Raw genomic sequence first — 19,705 nt, forward strand, 5'->3', positions numbered from 1 at the left:
CACATGGAGAGAATGAGTGAGGAAAGATTGACTAGAGGATATACAGTATGTGTCAGAGGTGGAAGGAACGAGGAGAAGTGGGAGACCAAATTGGAGGTGGAAAGATGGAGTGAAAAAGATTCTGAGTGATCGGGGCCTGAACATGCAGGAGGGTGAAAGGCGTGCAAGGAATTGAGTGAATTGGAACGATGTGGTATACCTGGGTCGATGTGCTGTCAATGGACTGAACCAGGGCATATGAAGCGTCTGGGATAAACCATGGAAAGTTCTGTGGTGCCTGGATGTGGAAAGGGAGCTGTGGTTTTGGTGCATTATTACATGACAGCTAGAGAATGAGTGTGAACAAATGTGGCCTTTGTTGTCTTTTCCTAGCGCTACTTTGCGCACATGAGGGGGGAGGGGGTGAAAGTTCTGGGAGCGTTGAAAAATGCGTGGAAGTCGAGAACATTATCGCGGAAAGCAAAAATGGGTATGTTAGAAAGAATAGTGGTTCCAACAATGTTATATGGTTGCGAAGCATGGGCTATATATAGAGTTGTGCAGAGGAGGGTGGATGTGCTGGAAATGAGATGTTTGAGGACAATATGTGGTGTGAGGTGGTTTGATCGAGTAAGTAATAATAAGGTAAGAGAGATGTGTGGTAATAAAAAGAGTGTGGTTGAGAGAGCAGAAGAGGGTGTTTTGAAATGGTTTGGTCACATGGAGAGAATGAGTGAGGAAAGATCGACCAAGAGGATATACAGCATGTGTCAGAGGTGGAGGGAATGAGGAGAAGTGGGAGACCAAATTGGAGGTGGAAAGATGGAGTGAAAAAGATTTTGAATGATCAGGGCCTGGGTGAAAGATGGAGTGAAAAAGATTTTGAATGATCAGGGCCTGGGTGAAAGATGGAGTGAAAAAGATTTTGAATGATCAGGGCCTGGGTGAAAGATGGAATGAAAAAGATTTTGAATGATCAGGGAGGGTGAAAGGCGTGCAAGGAAAAGAGAGAATTGGAACGATGTGGTATACCGGGGTCAATGTGCTGTCAATGGATTGAACCAGGGCATGTGAAGCATCTGGGGTAAACCATGGAGAGTTCTGCAGTGCCTGGATGTGGAAAGGGAGCTGTGGTTTCGGTGCATTAATACATGACAGCTAGAGACTGAGTGTGAACGAATGTGGCCTCTGTTGTCTTTTCCTAGCGCTACCTCACGTACATGAGGGGGGAGGGGTTGTTATTTCATGTGTGGCGGGGTGGCGATGGGAATGAATAAAGGCAGACAGTATGAATTATGTACATGTGTATATATGTATATATCTGTGTGTGTATATATATGTATACGTTGAGATGTATAGGTATGTATATTTGTGTGTGTTGACTTGTATGTATATGCATGTGTATGTGGGTGGGTTGGGCCATTCTTTCGTCCGTTTCCTTGCGCTACCTCGCTAACGTGGGAGACAGCAACAAAGCAAAATATATATATATATATATATATATATATATATATATATATATATATATATATATATATATATATATATATATATATATATATATATATATATATATATATATATATATATATATTTTTTTTTTTTTTGCTTTGTCGCTGTCTCCCATGTTTGCGAGGTAGCGCAAGGAAACAGACGAAAGAAATGGCCCAACCCACCCCCATACACATGTATATACATACGTCCACACACGCAAATATACATACCTACACAGCTTTCCATGGTTTACCCCAGACGCTTCACATGCCTTGATTCAATCCACTGACAGCACGTCAACCCCGGTATACCACATCGCTCCAATTCACTCTATTCCTTGCCCTCCTTTCACCCTCCTGCATGTTCAGGCCCCGATCACACAAAATCTTTTTCACTCCATCTTTCCACCTCCAATTTGGTCTCCCTCTTCTCCTCGTTCCCTCCACCTCCGACACATATATCCTCTTGGTCAATCTTTCCTCACTCATTCTCTCCATGTGCCCAAACCATTTCAAAACACCCTCTTCTGCTCTCTCAACCACGCTCTTTTTATTTCCACACATCTCTCTTACCCTTACGTTACTTACTCGATCAAACCACCTCACACCACACATTGTCCTCAAACATCTCATTTCCAGCACATCCATCCTCCTGCGCACAACTCTATCCATATATATATATATATATATATATATATATATATATATATATATATATATATATATACATCAAGGTCTGTAGGTCCTAGATCATGTTTCCTGGTGCTACCTCAATGATGCAGGAGGTGGCAATGCTGTTTCCTGTGGGGCAGGGTGGCACTGGGAATGGATGAAGGTGAGCAAGTATGAATATGTACATGTCTATGTATGTACTTGAATGCGCAGGTATCTTTAAGTATATATGTATACGGTGATATGTATATGTATACATATGCAAATGTATGTGTATATATTCATGTGTGTATATGAGTGGATGGGTCTTACTGTGTCTGTTTTCTCGTGCTACCTCGCTAACATGGGAAACATCAATCAATAAGAGAGCATCATCAAACCATAGGGAGGATAAAAAGATGTTTTGGAAGGAGGTAAATAACATGCGTAAGACAATAGAACAAATGAGAACATTGGTGAATGGGGCAAGGGGGAAGTGGTAACAGGTAGTGATGAAGTGTGGAGATGGAGTATTTTGAAGGATTGTTGAATGTAACAGGTAGTGATGAAGTGTGGAGATGGAGTATTTTGAAGGATTGTTGAATGTGTTTGATGATACAGTAATAGATGAAGGGTGTTTTGGGTGGGGCAGTGTGTGAAGGAAGAGAGTTAGGGAGAGTGGTTTAGTGAAGAAAGAGGTAGTGAAAGTCTTGCGTAAGATGAAATCCGGCAAGGCGGTGGGGTTGGATGGTACTGCAGTTGAATTTACTAAGAAAGGGGGTGACTGTTGTTGACTGGTTGGTAAGGATACTTAATGAATGTATGGTACATGTTCAAGTGCCTAAGGATTGGTGAAATGCCTGTATGGACAAAGAATCAGAGCAATGTGGTTTCATAAGTGGAAGAGCATGTGTGGATCAGGTGTTTGCTTTGAAGAATGTGTGAGAAATACTTCCAGAAACAGATGGATTTGTATGTGGCATTTTTGGATCTGGAAAAGCCATATGACAGGGTGAATGGAGATGCTCTCTGGAAGGTCTTGAGAGTGGGAGGTAAGCTGCTAGAAGCAGTGAGAAGTTCTTATCAAGGGTGTAAGGCATGTGAATGAGTAGGTAGAGAGGAGAGCTACTGGGTCCCAGCAAAGGTCGATCTGTGGCAGGGGTGTGATGTCTCTATGGTTCTTTAATTTGTTTATGGATGGGGTGGTTAGGGAGGTAAATACAACTGTTTTGGAGAGAGGGGCGGGGATGCAGGGTGTTGGGTATACGAGGGCTAGGAAACTGAGTCAATTGTTGTTCGCCAATGATACAGCACTGGTGAGTGATTCAAGTAAGAAGCTGCAGAAGTTGGTGACTGAGTTTGGAAAAGTATGTGAAAGGAGAAAGTTGTGAAAGGAGAAAGTTGAGAGAAAATGTGAATAAGAGCAAGGTTATCAGATTCAGTAGGGTTGAGGAACAAGTTAGTTAGGATGTAAGTTTGAATGGAGAAAGACTGGATGATGTGAAGTGTTTTAGATATCTAGCAGCGAATGGAAGTGGAAGCGAGTCATAGTGTGGGGGAGAGGGTGAAGGTTCTGGGAGCAATGAAAAATGTGTGGAATTAGAGAACATTATCTTGGGGCAAAAATGGGTATGTCTGAAGGAATAGTAGTTCCAACAATATTATATGGTTGTGAAGCATGGGCTATAGATTGGATTGTACAGAGGAGGGTGGGTGTGTTGGAAATGAAATGTCTAAAGACAATGTGTTGCGTGAGGTGGTTTGATCGAATAAGTAATGAAAGGGTAAGAGATTTGTGGTAAAAATTGTAGTTGAGAAAGCAGAAAAGGGTGTGTTTAAATAGTTTAGACATATGGAACGAATGAGTGAGGAAAAGTTGACAAAGAAGATATATGTCAGAGGTGGTTGGCACAAGGAGAAGTGGGAGACCAAATTGGAGGTGGAAGGAAGGAGTGAAAAAGATTTTGAGCCATTGGGGCCTGAACATGCAGGCGGGCGAGGGGCGTGCTAGGAATAGAGTGAATTGAAATGATGTGGTATACTGGTGTCGATGAGCTGTCCATGGACTGAACCAGGGTATGTGAAACGTCTGGGGTAAACCATGGAAAGGTCTGTGGGGTCCGGAAGTAGATAGGGAGGTATGGTTTCCGTGCATTAAACATGACAGGTAGAGAATAGATGAGAGTGGACGTTGCCTTTTTTTTTTTTTTTTTTTTGTCTGTTCCCAGTACTACCTTGCTGAGAGGGGAGACAATGATCAAGTATGAAACAAAGGAGAAAAAAAAAGAATAACATTAATGAGATGGCTTTGATGAGGGCACTTAGCTGCCCAGCTTAAAAAATAAAAAAAATAATATTTTGACACCTTGTAATACTAAAAAATTCTAAGCCACCAGATGATGTCATGTTTGTGGTGATCTCTACCTGAAAGTGGGCCTGGTATGGATGAATTGCCACTACATGGTTGAGAAGATGGCAGAGAGCATGGTAAATAAATATTTTCTCATCAGAAATGCCGAGGGTTGAAATGTCCTAACCTTGATTTTCCGAGAGAATGTCCTACAGAATCTCTCATGCTCACGTGACAGACCACAGAGGAAAGAAATACTTTTTACATAAATAACATATCTTCATGGGAAAATAATATACTGAGCTACAATATGTGGCAGGAAACTGACAAAATTCAATGTTATCACCAGTTAGGGAGAAACCTGGGCCTGACTGAAATAAATATACATAAAGACAGAGAGGAGAAAATGCTCTTTTCTGATACACAGCAGATACAAGGCAAATGGATGCATGACTGGGTGTGGTAAGGTATATTCAAAATGGGGCAACACTCTGTGCAAGTATGATACGGGACTGCAAAAGCACAGTGATTAGCAAAAGGCATGCACCTGCAATGGATTTTCATATAAATGAATGTTGAGCTCGGTGAACTGAGCGAGTTGGAAGGAGTCACAAAATACATCAGTATGTCATAATATGATCAATTCATAAAGAATAATGAGTACTGAGGAGGCAATAAAAACAATTAAAATAGGAAGTAAGAAGAATGGCTAAATGTATTATGCATGATTAATGTCATGGGTGTATTATCTAAGCTGTTAAGAGCAGAAGACTGGCATATGGAAAGAAGTGTTAATGAAGATTTATGCACTAATATGCTAAAATAGAGGTGTCAAGAAAAGGATTACAGACACCCAGTTGTGTGGTGGGAAATATTCTATCGAACATTAAGCATTTTGCAAAAGGGAGGTATCTGCTTCACTATGAGAAAGTCTAACACAATGTATAATTCTTTGAAAAGTTTTGAGATGTGGAGATGGACAGTCACATCAAACTGGGATTGATTCTACAGATGGCTTCTTTCTCTGCATGGGAAAGTGCAATCACAATTTAGGTATACAAACAACTGAAGTTAAACTTATGTGCCTACATATACATCTCTAACATACTGAATAATATAATCTATCATTTCTAAGAATTTCACACACACATTTTATGTATATATATATATATATATATATATATCCAAAGTCAATGAGTACCTGAAAAGTAAGAGTTAAAATATATACTAAAATTTTACAAGCTTCCGTTAAGTATCTTATTCACATACTACATGCCATCACTAGCCACATGTAAATACAAAGTAACATTAAAAGCCAAAGCATTAACACTAAAATTAAATCCTTGTGAACTTCACACTGATGTGTACTATCACAAAGACATACACTTAGGAAGCCAACAAATATACTGGGTTTTATGGGTGGTGGAAGTTTAATAGTTCTACAACTATCATTTCATGGCTTACAACAGGTGGAATACAGTGATAAGATCTACCTGTTATGTCAGGAATAAAGAAAATAAAATTTAAAAAACTTAAGGGAAGAATGTTTATCAACTCTTTTAAGTCATCAAAAGTTGCTCAAGCCATACAAATGAAAACCAGAGACTGGTAATCTATCATAGCCAAGTTTCAGGTGTATCACTATATGCTTATTTACACATAGTACATATAATGAATATCACATTATTCTTTGTAATGAAAAGTTTAAAACATCATAAAACCAAACAAGATCTGGTTTCACAAGCATGGGATCTAACAACAAGCATTATGGTGCTATTACACTGACAAAGAGATATACTGAAGTCTGAGATGTAGTCTTTAAGAGGTCAAATTCATAGAAAACATTTGAAAACTTGAACAAGAATATTCCCTAATGATGCTGACAGTTTTACAGACCTCTTATTACAACAAGGTAACTCTTAACTAATAGGCAGTCTACAGTTCATACAAGCTGCATATACAAGGTTATATCCATATATGCAAAAATGTTTCCCAATACTGTTAAATGAGTGAATCGTAACTGGTCATCTAAAAGTAAAGGTCAAGGTATTTTAAAAACAAATTCTGATAACAGCACACATACTACGATTATGTATCAACATTACTTTAGATAAACAAGGAAAAATTGTAACCATTTTCAATGCAAGGCTCTCTGTACATTTCAAACTGGGAACAAAGCCCTACTTTAAATTCAAACTGGGAACAAAGCCCTACTTTAAATTCAAACTGGGATCAAAGCCCTACTTACTTTAACTGGTAACATTAGTTATTTTTTGACTGCCATATGCTTTATTAAGAAACGTTCATGCCAGTTTCCAAATTTTATCCAGTATCTTCCTGAAGTGCTAAAGGTTATGCCAATCCAAGGCAGTAGGAAGGGCTACCAAAGGGACTTTACAATGTACCCAGAAAAAAGCTGCTCGAGAGTATACTGTCACTAAATTACTATACAGAGTATGCATTCTTCATTGTGCTCTGTCTCCTAGTTACCTTCAACAGCATATCCCTCTAAACGCCATTGGTCATGAAAGTAGAATGTCAAATTCATATAAACATAAACTATCAGCACTATCAAAAAAGCCAGACAGTAAAATTTGGAACAAAATATGTATCAGTCAATGTTATATATAATTCATGACACTTTCTTTGTCACAGTTCATTTTAGTAAAAAGATAAAGAAGTAGTAGTCATGTCACTCACCTTCTGGAGCTTCAGATGGAGGGTACATGCAAATAGAAATGCAATTCTTAGTTAGATATAATGTGGCAGTGAAAAAAGGAGGCAAGGGGGTTATGAAGCATAAACCTTTAAGCTAAATGTATAACTAATCTAGTTAACCTGGCAGCAGACTACACTGTGTTAAGAGAGTTTATATGGCAAAAAATAGCAAAAGCATTCACATTCATAATTGTCAATAATCTGATAAACCCCCTCAAAAACTTGGATCTCTCCACATTTCCATAATTTACTCTGAGAAAAATCTTTCACATTTCTTTCTCTCCTTAAAATAAACATTATTACAGTACAAATATAAATAATTAATATCGTATCTATAATTTTTTCATACTTGTCTGCCATTTCCTATTAGCAAGGTAGCACCAGGAAGAGACAAAGAAAGGCCAATTCTACTTATGTCCATTCTCTGGCTGTCATGTGTAATGCACTGAAACCAAAGTCTCCTATCCACATCCAGCCCCCCCAGTGTTTACCCTGGACACTTCACATGCTCTGGTTCAGCCCATCGACCCCCGAATACCACACTGTTCTAATTCACTCTATCCCAAACATGCCTTTAACCATCTAAATGTTTAGGCCTCAATTGCTCCAAATCTTTTTCCCTCCATCCTTGCATCTCCAATTTGGTATGCCCATTGTCTTATTCCCTTCACTTCTGACATATATATCCGCTCTGTCAACCTTTCCTAACTTATTCTCTTCATGAGTACATACCATTTCAGCATATCCTCTTCTGCTCTCTCACACACGTTATTACCACATCTCTCTTACCCTTTTATTACTTACTCAATCAAACCATTTCACACCACATCTTGTTCTCAAACATTTTGGTTCCAACACATTCATCCTCCTCTGCCCATCCAGACAAATATTGTTGGAACTACTACTCCTTTAAGCATACCCATTATAGCCCTCCTAAATACTGTCCTCTCTTTCCACACCTTTGACCCCTCACCCACTCAAGACACTTCTGCCTCCATGGTTCCATTTGCTGCCATGTCCACTCTCAGATATCATGATTACTTCACTTGCCCCAATTTTTCTCCATTCAAACTCACAACCTAACAAACCTCTCCCTCAACCCTGCTAAATCTAATGACCTTGCTTTCATTTACATTCACTCTCGCTTTCCTCCTTTCACACACTCTTGCAACTTCTGCAGTTTCTCCCTCGAATCTGTCCAGGCTGTATGATCAGCAAACAACTGACTCACTTTCTAGGCCCTCTCATCCCCTCTCTCCCAGACTCTTGAATTTACCTTCATCATTCCATCCATAAACAAACATGTGCAACTATGGTGACATTACACATCCCTTCCATAGACCAAACTTCACTTAGAAGCATTCTTTCTCCTCTCTTCCTACTCATACACAAGCCTTGAACCACTGATAAAGACTCATCACTGCTTCTAGCTGCTTCCCTCAAACACCCTATATTCTTTCAATGTTTCACAAAGCATCTCTATCAACCTTGTCATACGTTTTCTCCACATTCATAAATGCCACATATAAATCCATCTGTTTTTCAAAGTATATCTCACACACATTTTTCAAAGCAAATGCCTGACCCACACATCCTCCTATTTCAGAAACCACACAGCTCCTCCTCAATCACCCTCTCAATCAATACCCTCCCATACAATTTATCATACTGAACAAACTTATACCTCTGTAGTTTGAACACTCACCTTTATCCCCCTTTCCCTTATACAATGGCACTATACATGCATTCTGCCTATCCCCAGGCACCTCACCATGATCCATACATATACTGATAATCCTACCAACCAATGAGCAACACAGTCACCCCCATTCTTTATAAATTCAACTTCCACTCCAGCTGCCTTGCCACATTTAATCTTACACAAGGCTTTAACCATCTCTTCTCTCTTCAACAAGCCACTCTCCATGACTCTCACTCTGCATACCATCTAAACCCCAAACACCTTTCATCTGCCACTCTAACATCACAAACATTCAACAGTCCTTCAAAGTACTCACTTCATCTCCTCATTCAGCACTAACCCTCATCACTTCCCCTTGTAGCCTCTTCAGTGGTGTTGATATTTGTTCTCATCTTTTGCATATCACTTACCTCCATACATCTTATTCTCCCTAAATTTAATTATATTAGTTCACCCCAACTCTCTTTTGCCATCTTTTTCAACCCCTGCAGCTTTCTCTTTGCATACCCCAATCATCGCACTCCCTCCCGGTAAAACTTTCCCAAATGCTTCTGTTTTTTCATTCACTAGCAACTTTATTTCTTCATCCTACCACTCACTACCCATTCAAATTTGCCCATCTCCCACCTCTCAAATGCCAAATGCATCTCTTGCACATGTCAACAGTGATTTCCTAAATACCTCACATTCACCTCCCACTCCACTTACCTTATTTACTCTCACCTTTTGCCATTCTACATTCAATCTCTCATGGCAATTCTTCACACAAGCATCTTTTCCAAGCTCACTTACTCTCATCATTCTCTTCTTACTAACATTATTTCCTCTTTTGCAAAAACCTCAACAAATCTTCACCTTCACCTCCATAAGACAGTGATCAAACATCCCACCCACTGCCTCTCTCAGCACATTTACATATAAAAGTCTCTCTTTTCAATCCCTTTCACTCAATAGGCAATTCAATAATGCTTGCTGACCATCTCTCCTGCTCATGTAAGCATACTTATGTATATATAACTTTCTTTAAACCAGGTATTCCCAATCACCAGTGCATTTTTCGCACAAATCTCCATAAGCTATTCATTTCCATACATAATAATAAATCCCCATGTCACTTAGTTATACCCTCAATTGCTACATTACTCACCTTTGCATTTAAATCACACATCTCTTGCCATTCACTTTTAAATCTACCTATATCAATCTAAAATCAACTTCCCTAACTCTGTCACACACTCCCACAAGTTCTGCTCCAGGAGTAGTGCTGCCCCTCCTTGCCTTGTGTCCCTTCACCAACGCCTGACTTTACTCCAAAGACATTTCCAAAAAAATTCTTCCCATTTCTCCTTGAGCTTTCTTTCACTCAGACCCAGATCATCCACATTTCTTTCCTCAAACATACCTCCTATCTCTCCTATTTTCTCATCTTGGTTACATCCACACATTTAGGCATCCCTGCCTGAGCCTATGAGGAGGATGAGCACTCACTTCTTGGCTCTTCTTTTGTTCCCTCTTTTTTTTTTTTTTTTTCGCTGTCTCCCGCGTTTGCGAGGTAGCGCAAGGAAACAGACGAAAGAAATGGCCCAACCCCCCCCCATACACATGTACATACACACGTCCACACACGCAAATATACATACCTACACAGCTTTCCATGGTTTACCCCAGACGCTTCACATGCCTTGCTTCAATCCACTGACAGCACGTCAACCCCTGTATACCACATGACTCCAATTCACTCTATTTCTTGCCCTCCTTTCACCCTCCTGCATGTTCAGGCCCCGATCACACAAAATCTTTTTCACTCCATCTTTCCACCTCCAATTTGGTCTCCCTCTTCTCCTCGTTCCCTCCACCTCCGACACATATATCCTCTTGGTCAATCTCTCCTCACTCATTCTCTCCATGTGCCCAAACCATTTCAAAACACCCTCTTCTGCTCTCTCAACCACGCTCTTTTTATTTCCACACATCTCTCTTACCCTTACGTTACTTACTCGATCAAACCACCTCACACCACACATTGTCCTCAAACATCTCATTTCCAGCACATCCATCCTCCTGCGCACATCTCTATCCATAGCCCACGCCTCGCAACCATACAACATTGTTGGAACCACTATTCCCTCAAACATACCCATTTTTGCTTTCCGAGATAATGTTCTCGACTTCCACACATTTTTCAAGGCTCCCAAAATTTTCGCCCCCTCCCCCACCCTATGATCCACTTCCGCTTCCATGGTTCCATCCGCTGACAGATCCACTCCCATTTTAAAAAATGAAAAACAAGAAGGTGGGTTTCCATCCTCTCTGCTCCCACTCCCTTTAGTCGCTTCTACAACATGCAAGGATTACAGAGGTAGACTTCTCTCTTCCCTACCCCATGCATTACCTATCATTATTATCACTACTATTATTACTAGAGCCTAGGGTACCCTTCTGAGGGGTTCCTACAGCTTCAAGGTTGCACTATAATCAGTAGCAAGCAAATGATGGAATTCTTTGATGTCAGGGGGTCATTGCTAAGACTGTACTCCTTGTCCACAAACAGTAACACATCACCAAAGGTGCCTTTTCTCTCAGTCAAACCCCAAGCTGGTGGAGTTCAGTAACACAAACATGCACACAAACGCAGAAGTAAAGGTAGGTTCTCCCTGGACCCAGTGAAGCTTACTCAAGATTTTGGAGGGTTATCTTTCCAGCAAACCTATTATGTACAAGTAAGCAAGTAAGTAAGTAAGTAGGTGAGTGAGTGAGTGTGTGTGTGTGTGTGTGTGTGTGTGTGTGTGTGTGTGTGTGTGTGTGTGTTGGGTGAAGGGGCTCATGATTGATACAAGTACTGTTTATTATGTCTGAATGTGCAACTTTTAAGGTTTTTCTGTAACAGTGGGAGTGAGAAGATATCAATTTTCAAATTGGATGCGACTCCAGGCAAAGCAAAGGTCTAAAAATAATTAGAATATAGAGGATCTCCAAGCACCAAATACCAAATACTGTGAGTGATTAACCTGAGAGCACTGCGCAGAGTTATCTAAGAACTAATGTAAAGAAGTGTTATTGTAAGCAAAAATTTTGAATGTAAAATATGTACAACCTGATGGCAACACTGGCAACCAGGTATTCAAAAATATTCACAGTATATTCCTATTTGTGTGCCAACTAAAAATATCGCTGTATTTTCAATATTATGAGGAAGCATTCCAAGACTTTTAGACTGCCTGAACAAGAAAATAAGTGGAAAATAAAAGAAAATAGGACTCCAGTGATGTAGCAGTTAGTGTTCCTCACCATGATGCATTCATGGGCTGCCCAGGGCTGAACACATAGGTCTGAATCCTGGTTACGGCAGTTGGTCAACAGCAAAACCAGCGGTTCACGCACCACTAGGGGTTGGCTGATAAAATGGGTACCTGGCTCAGGCTAGGGTATATTTCATTATTATCACTATTATTATTATTATATTATTATTATTATTATAATTATTATTATTATTATTATCATAAATACTATAATCATACTTAATCAACACTTCCCGCATCAGCGAGGTAGTGCCAAGAAACATACAAAGATGGCCCATCCACTCATATATACATGTATACACACGCACACACACACACACACACATATATATATATATATATACATATATATCACTTCTTTTTATTTTGCTTTGTTGCTGTCTCCCGTGTTTGCGAGGCAGTGCAAGGAAACAGACGAAAGAAATGGCCCAACCCACCCACATACACATGCTTACACATACACCTCCACACACGCAAATATACATACCTATACATCCCCATGTACACATATATATACACACACAGACATATACATATATACACATGTATATAATTCATAGTCTGCCTTTATTTATTCCCATCGCCACCTCGCCACACATGGAATAACATCCCCCTCCCCCCTCATGTGTGTGACGTAGCGCTAGGAAAAGACAACAAAAGCCCCATTCGTTCACACTCAGTTTCTAGCTGTCATGAAATAATGCCCGAAACCACAGCTCCCTTTCCACATCCAGGCCCCACACAAGTTTCCATGGTTTACCCCAGACGCTTCACATGCCCTGATTCAATCCACTGACAGCACGTCGACCCCGGTATATCACATCGATCCAATTCACTCTATTCCTTGCCCGCCTTTCATCCTCCTGCATGTTCAGGCCCCGATCACTCATATCTTTTTCACTCCATCTTTCCACCTCCAATTTGGTCTCCCACTTCTCCTCATTCCCTCCACCTCCGACACATATATCCTCTTGGTCAATCTTTCCTCACTCATTCTCTCCATGTGACCAAACCATTTCAAAACACCCTCTTCTGCTCTCTCAACCACGCTCTTTTTATTACCACACATCTCTCTTACCCTATTATTACTTACTCGATCAAACCACCTCACACCACATATTGTCCTCAAACATCTCATTTCCAGCACATCCACCCGCCTGCGCACAACTCTATCCATAGCCCACGCCTCGCAACCATACAACACTGTTGGAACCACTATTCCTTCAAACTCCCATTTTTCCTTTCCGAGATAATGTTCTCGACTTCAACACATTCTTCAAGGCTCCCAGAATTTTTGCCCCCTCCATGGTTCCATCCGCTGCCAAATCCACTCCCAGATATCTAAAACACTTTACTTCCTCCAGTTTTTCTCAATTCAAACTTACCTCCCAATTGACTTGACCCTCAACCCTATTGTACCTAATAACCTTACTCTTATTCACATTTACTCTCAACTTTCTTCTTTCATACACTTTACTAAACTCAGTCACTAGCTTCTGCAGTTTCTCACATGAATCAGCCACCAGCACTGTATCATCAGCGAACAACAACTGACTCACTTCCCAAGCTCTCTCATCCACAACAGACTGCATACTTGCCCCTCTTTCCAAAACTCTTGCATTCACCTCCCTAACAACCCCATCCATAAACAAATTAAACAACCATGGAGACATCACACACCCCTGCCGCAAACCTACATTCACTGAGAACCAATCACTTTCCTCTCTTCCTACACTTACACATGCCTTACATCCTCGATAAAAACTTTTCACTGCTTCTAACAACTTGCCTCCCACACCATATATTCTTAATACCTTCCACAGAGCATCTCTATCAACTCTATCATATGCCTTCTCCAGATCCATAAATGCTACATACAAATCCATTTGCTTTTCTAAGTATTTCTCACATACATTCTTCAAAGCAAACACCTGATCCACACATCCTCTACCACTCCTGAAACCACACTGCTCTTCCCCAACCTGATGCTCTGTACATACCTTCACCCTCTCAATCAATACCCTCCCATATAATTTACCAGGAATACTCAACTTTTTTTTTTTTTTTTTTTTTTTAATACTTCGTCGCTGTCTCCCGCGTGTGCGAGGTAGCGCAAGGAAACAAACGAAAGAAATGGCCCAACCCCCCCCCATACACATGTATATACATACGTCCACACACGCAAATATACATACCTACACAGCTTTCCATGGTTTACCCCAGACGCTTCACATGCCTTGATTCAATCCACTGACAGCACGTCAACCCCGGTATACCACATCGCTCCAATTCACTCTATTCCTTGCCCTCCTTTCACCCTCCTCCATGTTCAGGCCCCGATCACACAAAATCTTTTTCACTCCATCTTTCCACCTCCAATTTGGTCTCCCTCTTCTCCTCGTTCCCTCCACATCCGACACATATATCCTCTTGGTCAATCTTTCCTCACTCATCCTCTCCATGTGCCCAAACCACTTCAAAACACCCTCTTCTGCTCTCTCAACCACGCTCTTTTTATTTCCACACATCTCTCTTACCCTTACGTTACTCACTCGATCAAACCACCTCACACCACACATTGTCCTCAAACATCTCATTTCCAGCACATCCATCCTCCTGCGCACAACTCTATCCATAGCCCACGCCTCGCAACCATACAACATTGTTGGAAACACTATTCCTTCAAACATACCCATTTTTGCTTTCCGAGATAATGTTCTCGACTTCCACACATTCTTCAAGGCCCCCAGAATTTTCGCCCCCTCCCCCACCCTATGATCCACTTCCGCTTCCATGGTTCCATCCGCTGCCAGATCCACTCCCAGATATCTAAAACACTTCACTTCCTCCAGTTTTTCTCCATTCAAACTCACCTCCCAATTGACTTGACCCTCAACCCTACTGTACCTAATAACCTTGCTCTTATTCACATTTACTCTTAACTTTCTTCTTCCACACACTTTACCAAACTCAGTCACCAGCTTCTGCAGTTTCTCACATGAATCAGCCACCAGCGCTGTATCATCAGCAAACAACAACTGACTCACTTCCCAAGCTCTCTCATCCCCAACAGACTTCATACTTGCCCCTCTTTCCAAAACTCTTGCATTTACCTCCCTAACAACCCCATCCATAAACAAATTAAACAACCATGCAGACATCACACACCCCTGCCGCAAACCTACATTCACTGAGAACCAATCACTTTCCTCTCTTCCTACACGTACACATGCCTTACATCCTCGATAAAAACTTTTCACTGCTTCTAACAACTTTCCTCCCACACCATATATTCTTAATACCTTCCACAGAGCATCTCTATCAACTCTATCATATATATATATATATATTTTTTTTTTTTTCATACTATTCGCTATTTCCCGCGATAGCGAGGTAGCGTTAAGAACAGAGGACTGGGCCTTTGAGGGAATATCCTCACCTGGACCTCTTCTCTGTTCCTTCTTTTGAAAAAAAAAAAAAAATATATATCTTTTTCTTTCAAACTATTCGCCATTTCCCGTGTTAGCAAGGTAGCATTAAGAACAGAGGACTGGGCCTCTGAGGGAATACCCTCACCTGGCCCCCTTCTCTGTTCCTTCTTTTGGAAAATTAAAAAAAAAAAAAGAGGGGAGGATTTCCAGCCCCCCCGCTCCCTCCCCTTTTAGTCGCCTTCTACAACACGCAGGGAATACGTGGGAAGTATTCTTTCTCCCCTATCCCTAGGGATATATATATATATATATATATCGAGTAAGTAACGTAAGGGTAAGAGAGATGTGTGGAAATAAAAAGAGCGTGGTTGAGAGAGCAGAAGAGGGTGTTTTGAAATGGTTTGGGCACATGGAGAGAATGAGTGAGGAAAGATTGACCAAGAGGATATATGTGTCGGAGGTGGAGGGAACGAGGAGAAGAGGGAGACCAAATTGGAGGTGGAAAGATGGAGTGAAAAGGATTTTGTGTGATCGGGGCCTGAACATGCAGGAGGGTGAAAGGAGGGCAAGGAATAGAGTGAATTGGAGCGATGTGGTATACAGGGGTTGACGTGCTGTCAGTGGATTGAATCAAGGCATGTGAAGCGTCTGGGGTAAACCATGGAAAGCTGTGTAGGTATGTATATTTGCGTGTGTGGACGTGTGTATGTACATGTGTATGGGGGGGGGTTGGGCCATTTCTTTCGTCTGTTTCCTTGCGCTACCTCGCAAACGCGGGAGACAGCGACAAAGTATTAAAAAAAAAAAAAAAAAAAAATATATATATATATATATATATATATATATATATATATATATATATATATATATATATATATATATATATATAAAGGCAGACAGTGTGAAGTGTGTGCATGTGTATATATGTATGTCTCTGTGTGTGTATATATATGTGTACACTGAGATGTATGGGTATGTATGTTTGCATGTGTCGACGTGTATGTATATACATGTGTATGGGGGTGGGTTGGGCCATTCCTTCGTCTGTTTCCTTGCGCTCCCTTGCAAATGCGGGAGACAGCGACAAAGCAAAATAAATAAAACAAATGGGGATAAGAGTGAGTGCTCAAATTACAGAGGTATAAGTTTGTTGAGTATTCCTGGTAAAGTATATGGAAGGGTATTGATTGAGAGGGTGAAGGCATGTACAGAGCATCAGATTGGGGAAGAGCAGTGTAGTTTCAGAAGTGGTAGAGGATGTGTGGATCAGGTGTTTGCTTTGAAGAATGTATGTGAGAAATACTTAGAAAAGCAAATGGATTTGTATGTAGCATTTATGGATCTGGAGAAGGCATATGATAGAGTTGATAGAGATGCTCTGTGGAAGGTATTAAGAATATATGGTGTGGGAGGAAAGCTGTTAGAAGCAGTGAAAAGTTTTTATCGAGGATGTAAGGCATGTGTACGTGTAGGAAGAGAGGAAAGTGATTGGTTCTCAGTGAATGTAGGTTTGCGGTAGGGGTGTGCGATGTCTCCATGGTTGTTTAATTTGTTTATGGATGGGGTTGTTAGGGAGGTGAATGCAAGAGTTTTGGAAAGAGGGGCAAGTATGAAGTCTGTTGTGAATGAGAGAGCTTGGGAAGTGTCAGTTGTTGTTCGCTGATGATACAGCGCTGGTGGCTGATTCATGTGAGAAACTGCAGAAGCTGGTGACTGAGTTTGGTAAAGTGTGTGAAAGAAGAAAGTTAAGAGTAAATGTGAATAAGAGCAAAGTTATTAGGTACAGTAGGGCTGAGGGTCAAGTCAATTGGGAGGTAAGTTTGAATGGAGAAAAACTGGAGGAAGTAAAGTGTTTTAGATATCTGGGAGTGGATCTGGCAGCGGATGGAACCATGGAAGCGGAAGTGAATCATAGGGTGGGGGAGGGGGGCGAAAATCCTGGGAGCCTTGAAGAATGTGTGGAAGTTGAGAACATTATCTCGGAAAGCAAAAATGAGTATGTTTGAAGGAATAGTGGTTCCAACAATGTTGTATGGTTGCGAGGCGTGGGCTATGGATAGAGTTGTGCGCATAAGGGTGGATGTGCTAGAAATGAGATGTTTGAGGACAATGTGTGGTGTGAGGTGGTTTGATTGAGTAAGTAATGTAAGGGTAAGAGAGATGTGTGGAAATAAAAAGAGCATGGTTGAGAGAGCAGAAGAGGGTGTTTTGAAATGGTTTGGGCACATGGAGAGAATGAGTGAGGAAAGATTGACCAAGAGGATATATGTGTCGGAGGTGGAGGGAACGAGGAGAAAAGGGAGACCAAATTGGAGGTGGAAAGATGGAGTGAAAAAGATTTTGAGTGATTGGGCCCTGAACATGCAGGAGGGTGAAAGGCGGGCAAGGAATAGAGTGAATTGGATCGATGTGGTATACTGGGGTTGACGTGCTGTCAGTGGATTGAATCAGGGCATGTGAAGCGTCTGGGGTAAACCATGGAAAGTTCAGTGGGGCCTTGATGTGGAAAGGGCGCTGTGGTTTCGGGCATTATTGTATGACAGCTAGAGACTGAGTGTGAACGAATGGGGCCTTTGTTGTCTTTTCCTAGCGCTACCTCGCACACATGAGGGGGAGGGGGATGGTATTCCATGTGTGGCGAGGTGGAGATGGGAATGAATAAAGGCAGACAGTGTGAATTGTGTGCATGGGTATATATGTACGTGTCTGTGTGTGTATATATATGTGTACATTGATATGTATAGGTATGTATATTTGCGTGTGTGGACGTGTATGTATATACATGTGTATGGGGGTGGGTTGGGACATTTCTTTTGTCTGTTTCCTTGCGCTACCTCGCAAATGCGGGAGACAGCAACAAAGCCAAAAAAAAAAAAAAAAAAAAAAAAAAATATATATATATATATATATATATATATATATATATATATATATATATATATATATATATCTGGGAGTGGATCTGGCAGCGGATGGAACCATGGAAGCGGAAGTGGATCATAGGGTGGGGGAGGGGGCGAAAATTCTGGGAGCCTTGAAGAATGTGTGGAAGTCGAGAACATTATCTCGGAAAGCAAAAATGGGTATGTTTGAAGGAATAGTGGTTCCAACAATGTTGTATGGTTGCGAGGCGTGGGCTATGGATAGAGTTGTGCGCAGGAGGATGGATGTGCTGGAAATGAGATGTTTGAGGACAATGTGTGGTGTGCGGTGGTTTGATCGAGTAAGTAACGTAAGGGTAAGAGAGATGTGTGGAAATAAAAAGAGCGTGGTTGAGAGAGCAGAAGAGGGTGTTTTGAAATGGTTTGGGCACATGGAGAGAATGAGTGAGGAAAGATTGACCAAGAGGATATATGTGTCAGAGGTGGAGGGAATGAGGAGAAGAGGGAGACCAAATTGGAGGTGGAAAGATGGAGTGAAAAAGATTTTGTGTGATCCGGGCCTGAACATGCAGGAGGGTGAAAGGAGGGCAAGGAATAGAGTGAATTGGAGCGATGTGGTATACCGGGGTTGACGTGCTGTCAGTGGATTGAATCGGGGCATGTGAAGCGTCTGGGGGTAAACCATGGAAAGCTGTGTAGGTATGTATATTTGCGTGTGTGGACGTATGTATATACATGTGTATGGGGGTGGGTTGGGCCATTCTTTCGTCTGTTTCCTTGCGCTACCTCGCAAACGCAGGAGACAGCGAAAAAAAAAAAAAAAAAAAAAAAAAAAAATTATATATATATATATATATATATATATATATATATATATATAATATATATATTCTTTCTTTTCTTTCATACTATTCGCCACGTCCCGCATTAGCGAGGTAGCGTTAAGAACAAAGGACTGGGCCTTTCGAAGGAATATCCTCACCTGGCCCCCTTCTCTGTTCCTTCTTTTGGAAAATTAAAAAAAATAACGATAGGGGAGGATTTCCAGCTACCCGCTCCCTCCCCTTTCAGTCGCCTTCTACAACACGCAGGGAATACGTGGGAAGTATTCTTTCTCCCCTATCCCCAGGGATATATATATATATATATTATTATATATTATATATATATTTTGTTTTTTTCAAACTATTCGCCATTTCC

General features: G+C 41.0%; 1 protein-coding gene across 17 annotated transcripts in view; it reads right to left on the reverse strand.

The window, feature by feature from the left end:
* PMCA (plasma membrane calcium-transporting ATPase 3) overlaps positions 1-19,705 on the reverse strand; it is a 1,595,457-nt gene that overhangs the window by 877,437 nt on the left and 698,315 nt on the right. For 12 of the 17 annotated variants that reach the window (XM_071662674.1, XM_071662678.1, XM_071662676.1 and 9 more), the window contains one exon: positions 7,174-7,182. The exons of 4 other annotated variants lie outside the window; for them this stretch is intronic. In XM_071662674.1, coding sequence (XP_071518775.1) covers positions 7,174-7,182 — 9 coding nt within the window. Of the gene's footprint in view, positions 1-6,963; positions 7,092-7,173; positions 7,183-19,705 lie in introns of those variants that run through there. One more of the 17 variants, XM_071662689.1, reaches the window with a different exon arrangement.

This window comes from Panulirus ornatus, chromosome 6 (assembly GCF_036320965.1).
Source record: "Panulirus ornatus isolate Po-2019 chromosome 6, ASM3632096v1, whole genome shotgun sequence".
Classification (NCBI taxonomy): Eukaryota; Metazoa; Arthropoda; class Malacostraca; order Decapoda; family Palinuridae; genus Panulirus; species Panulirus ornatus.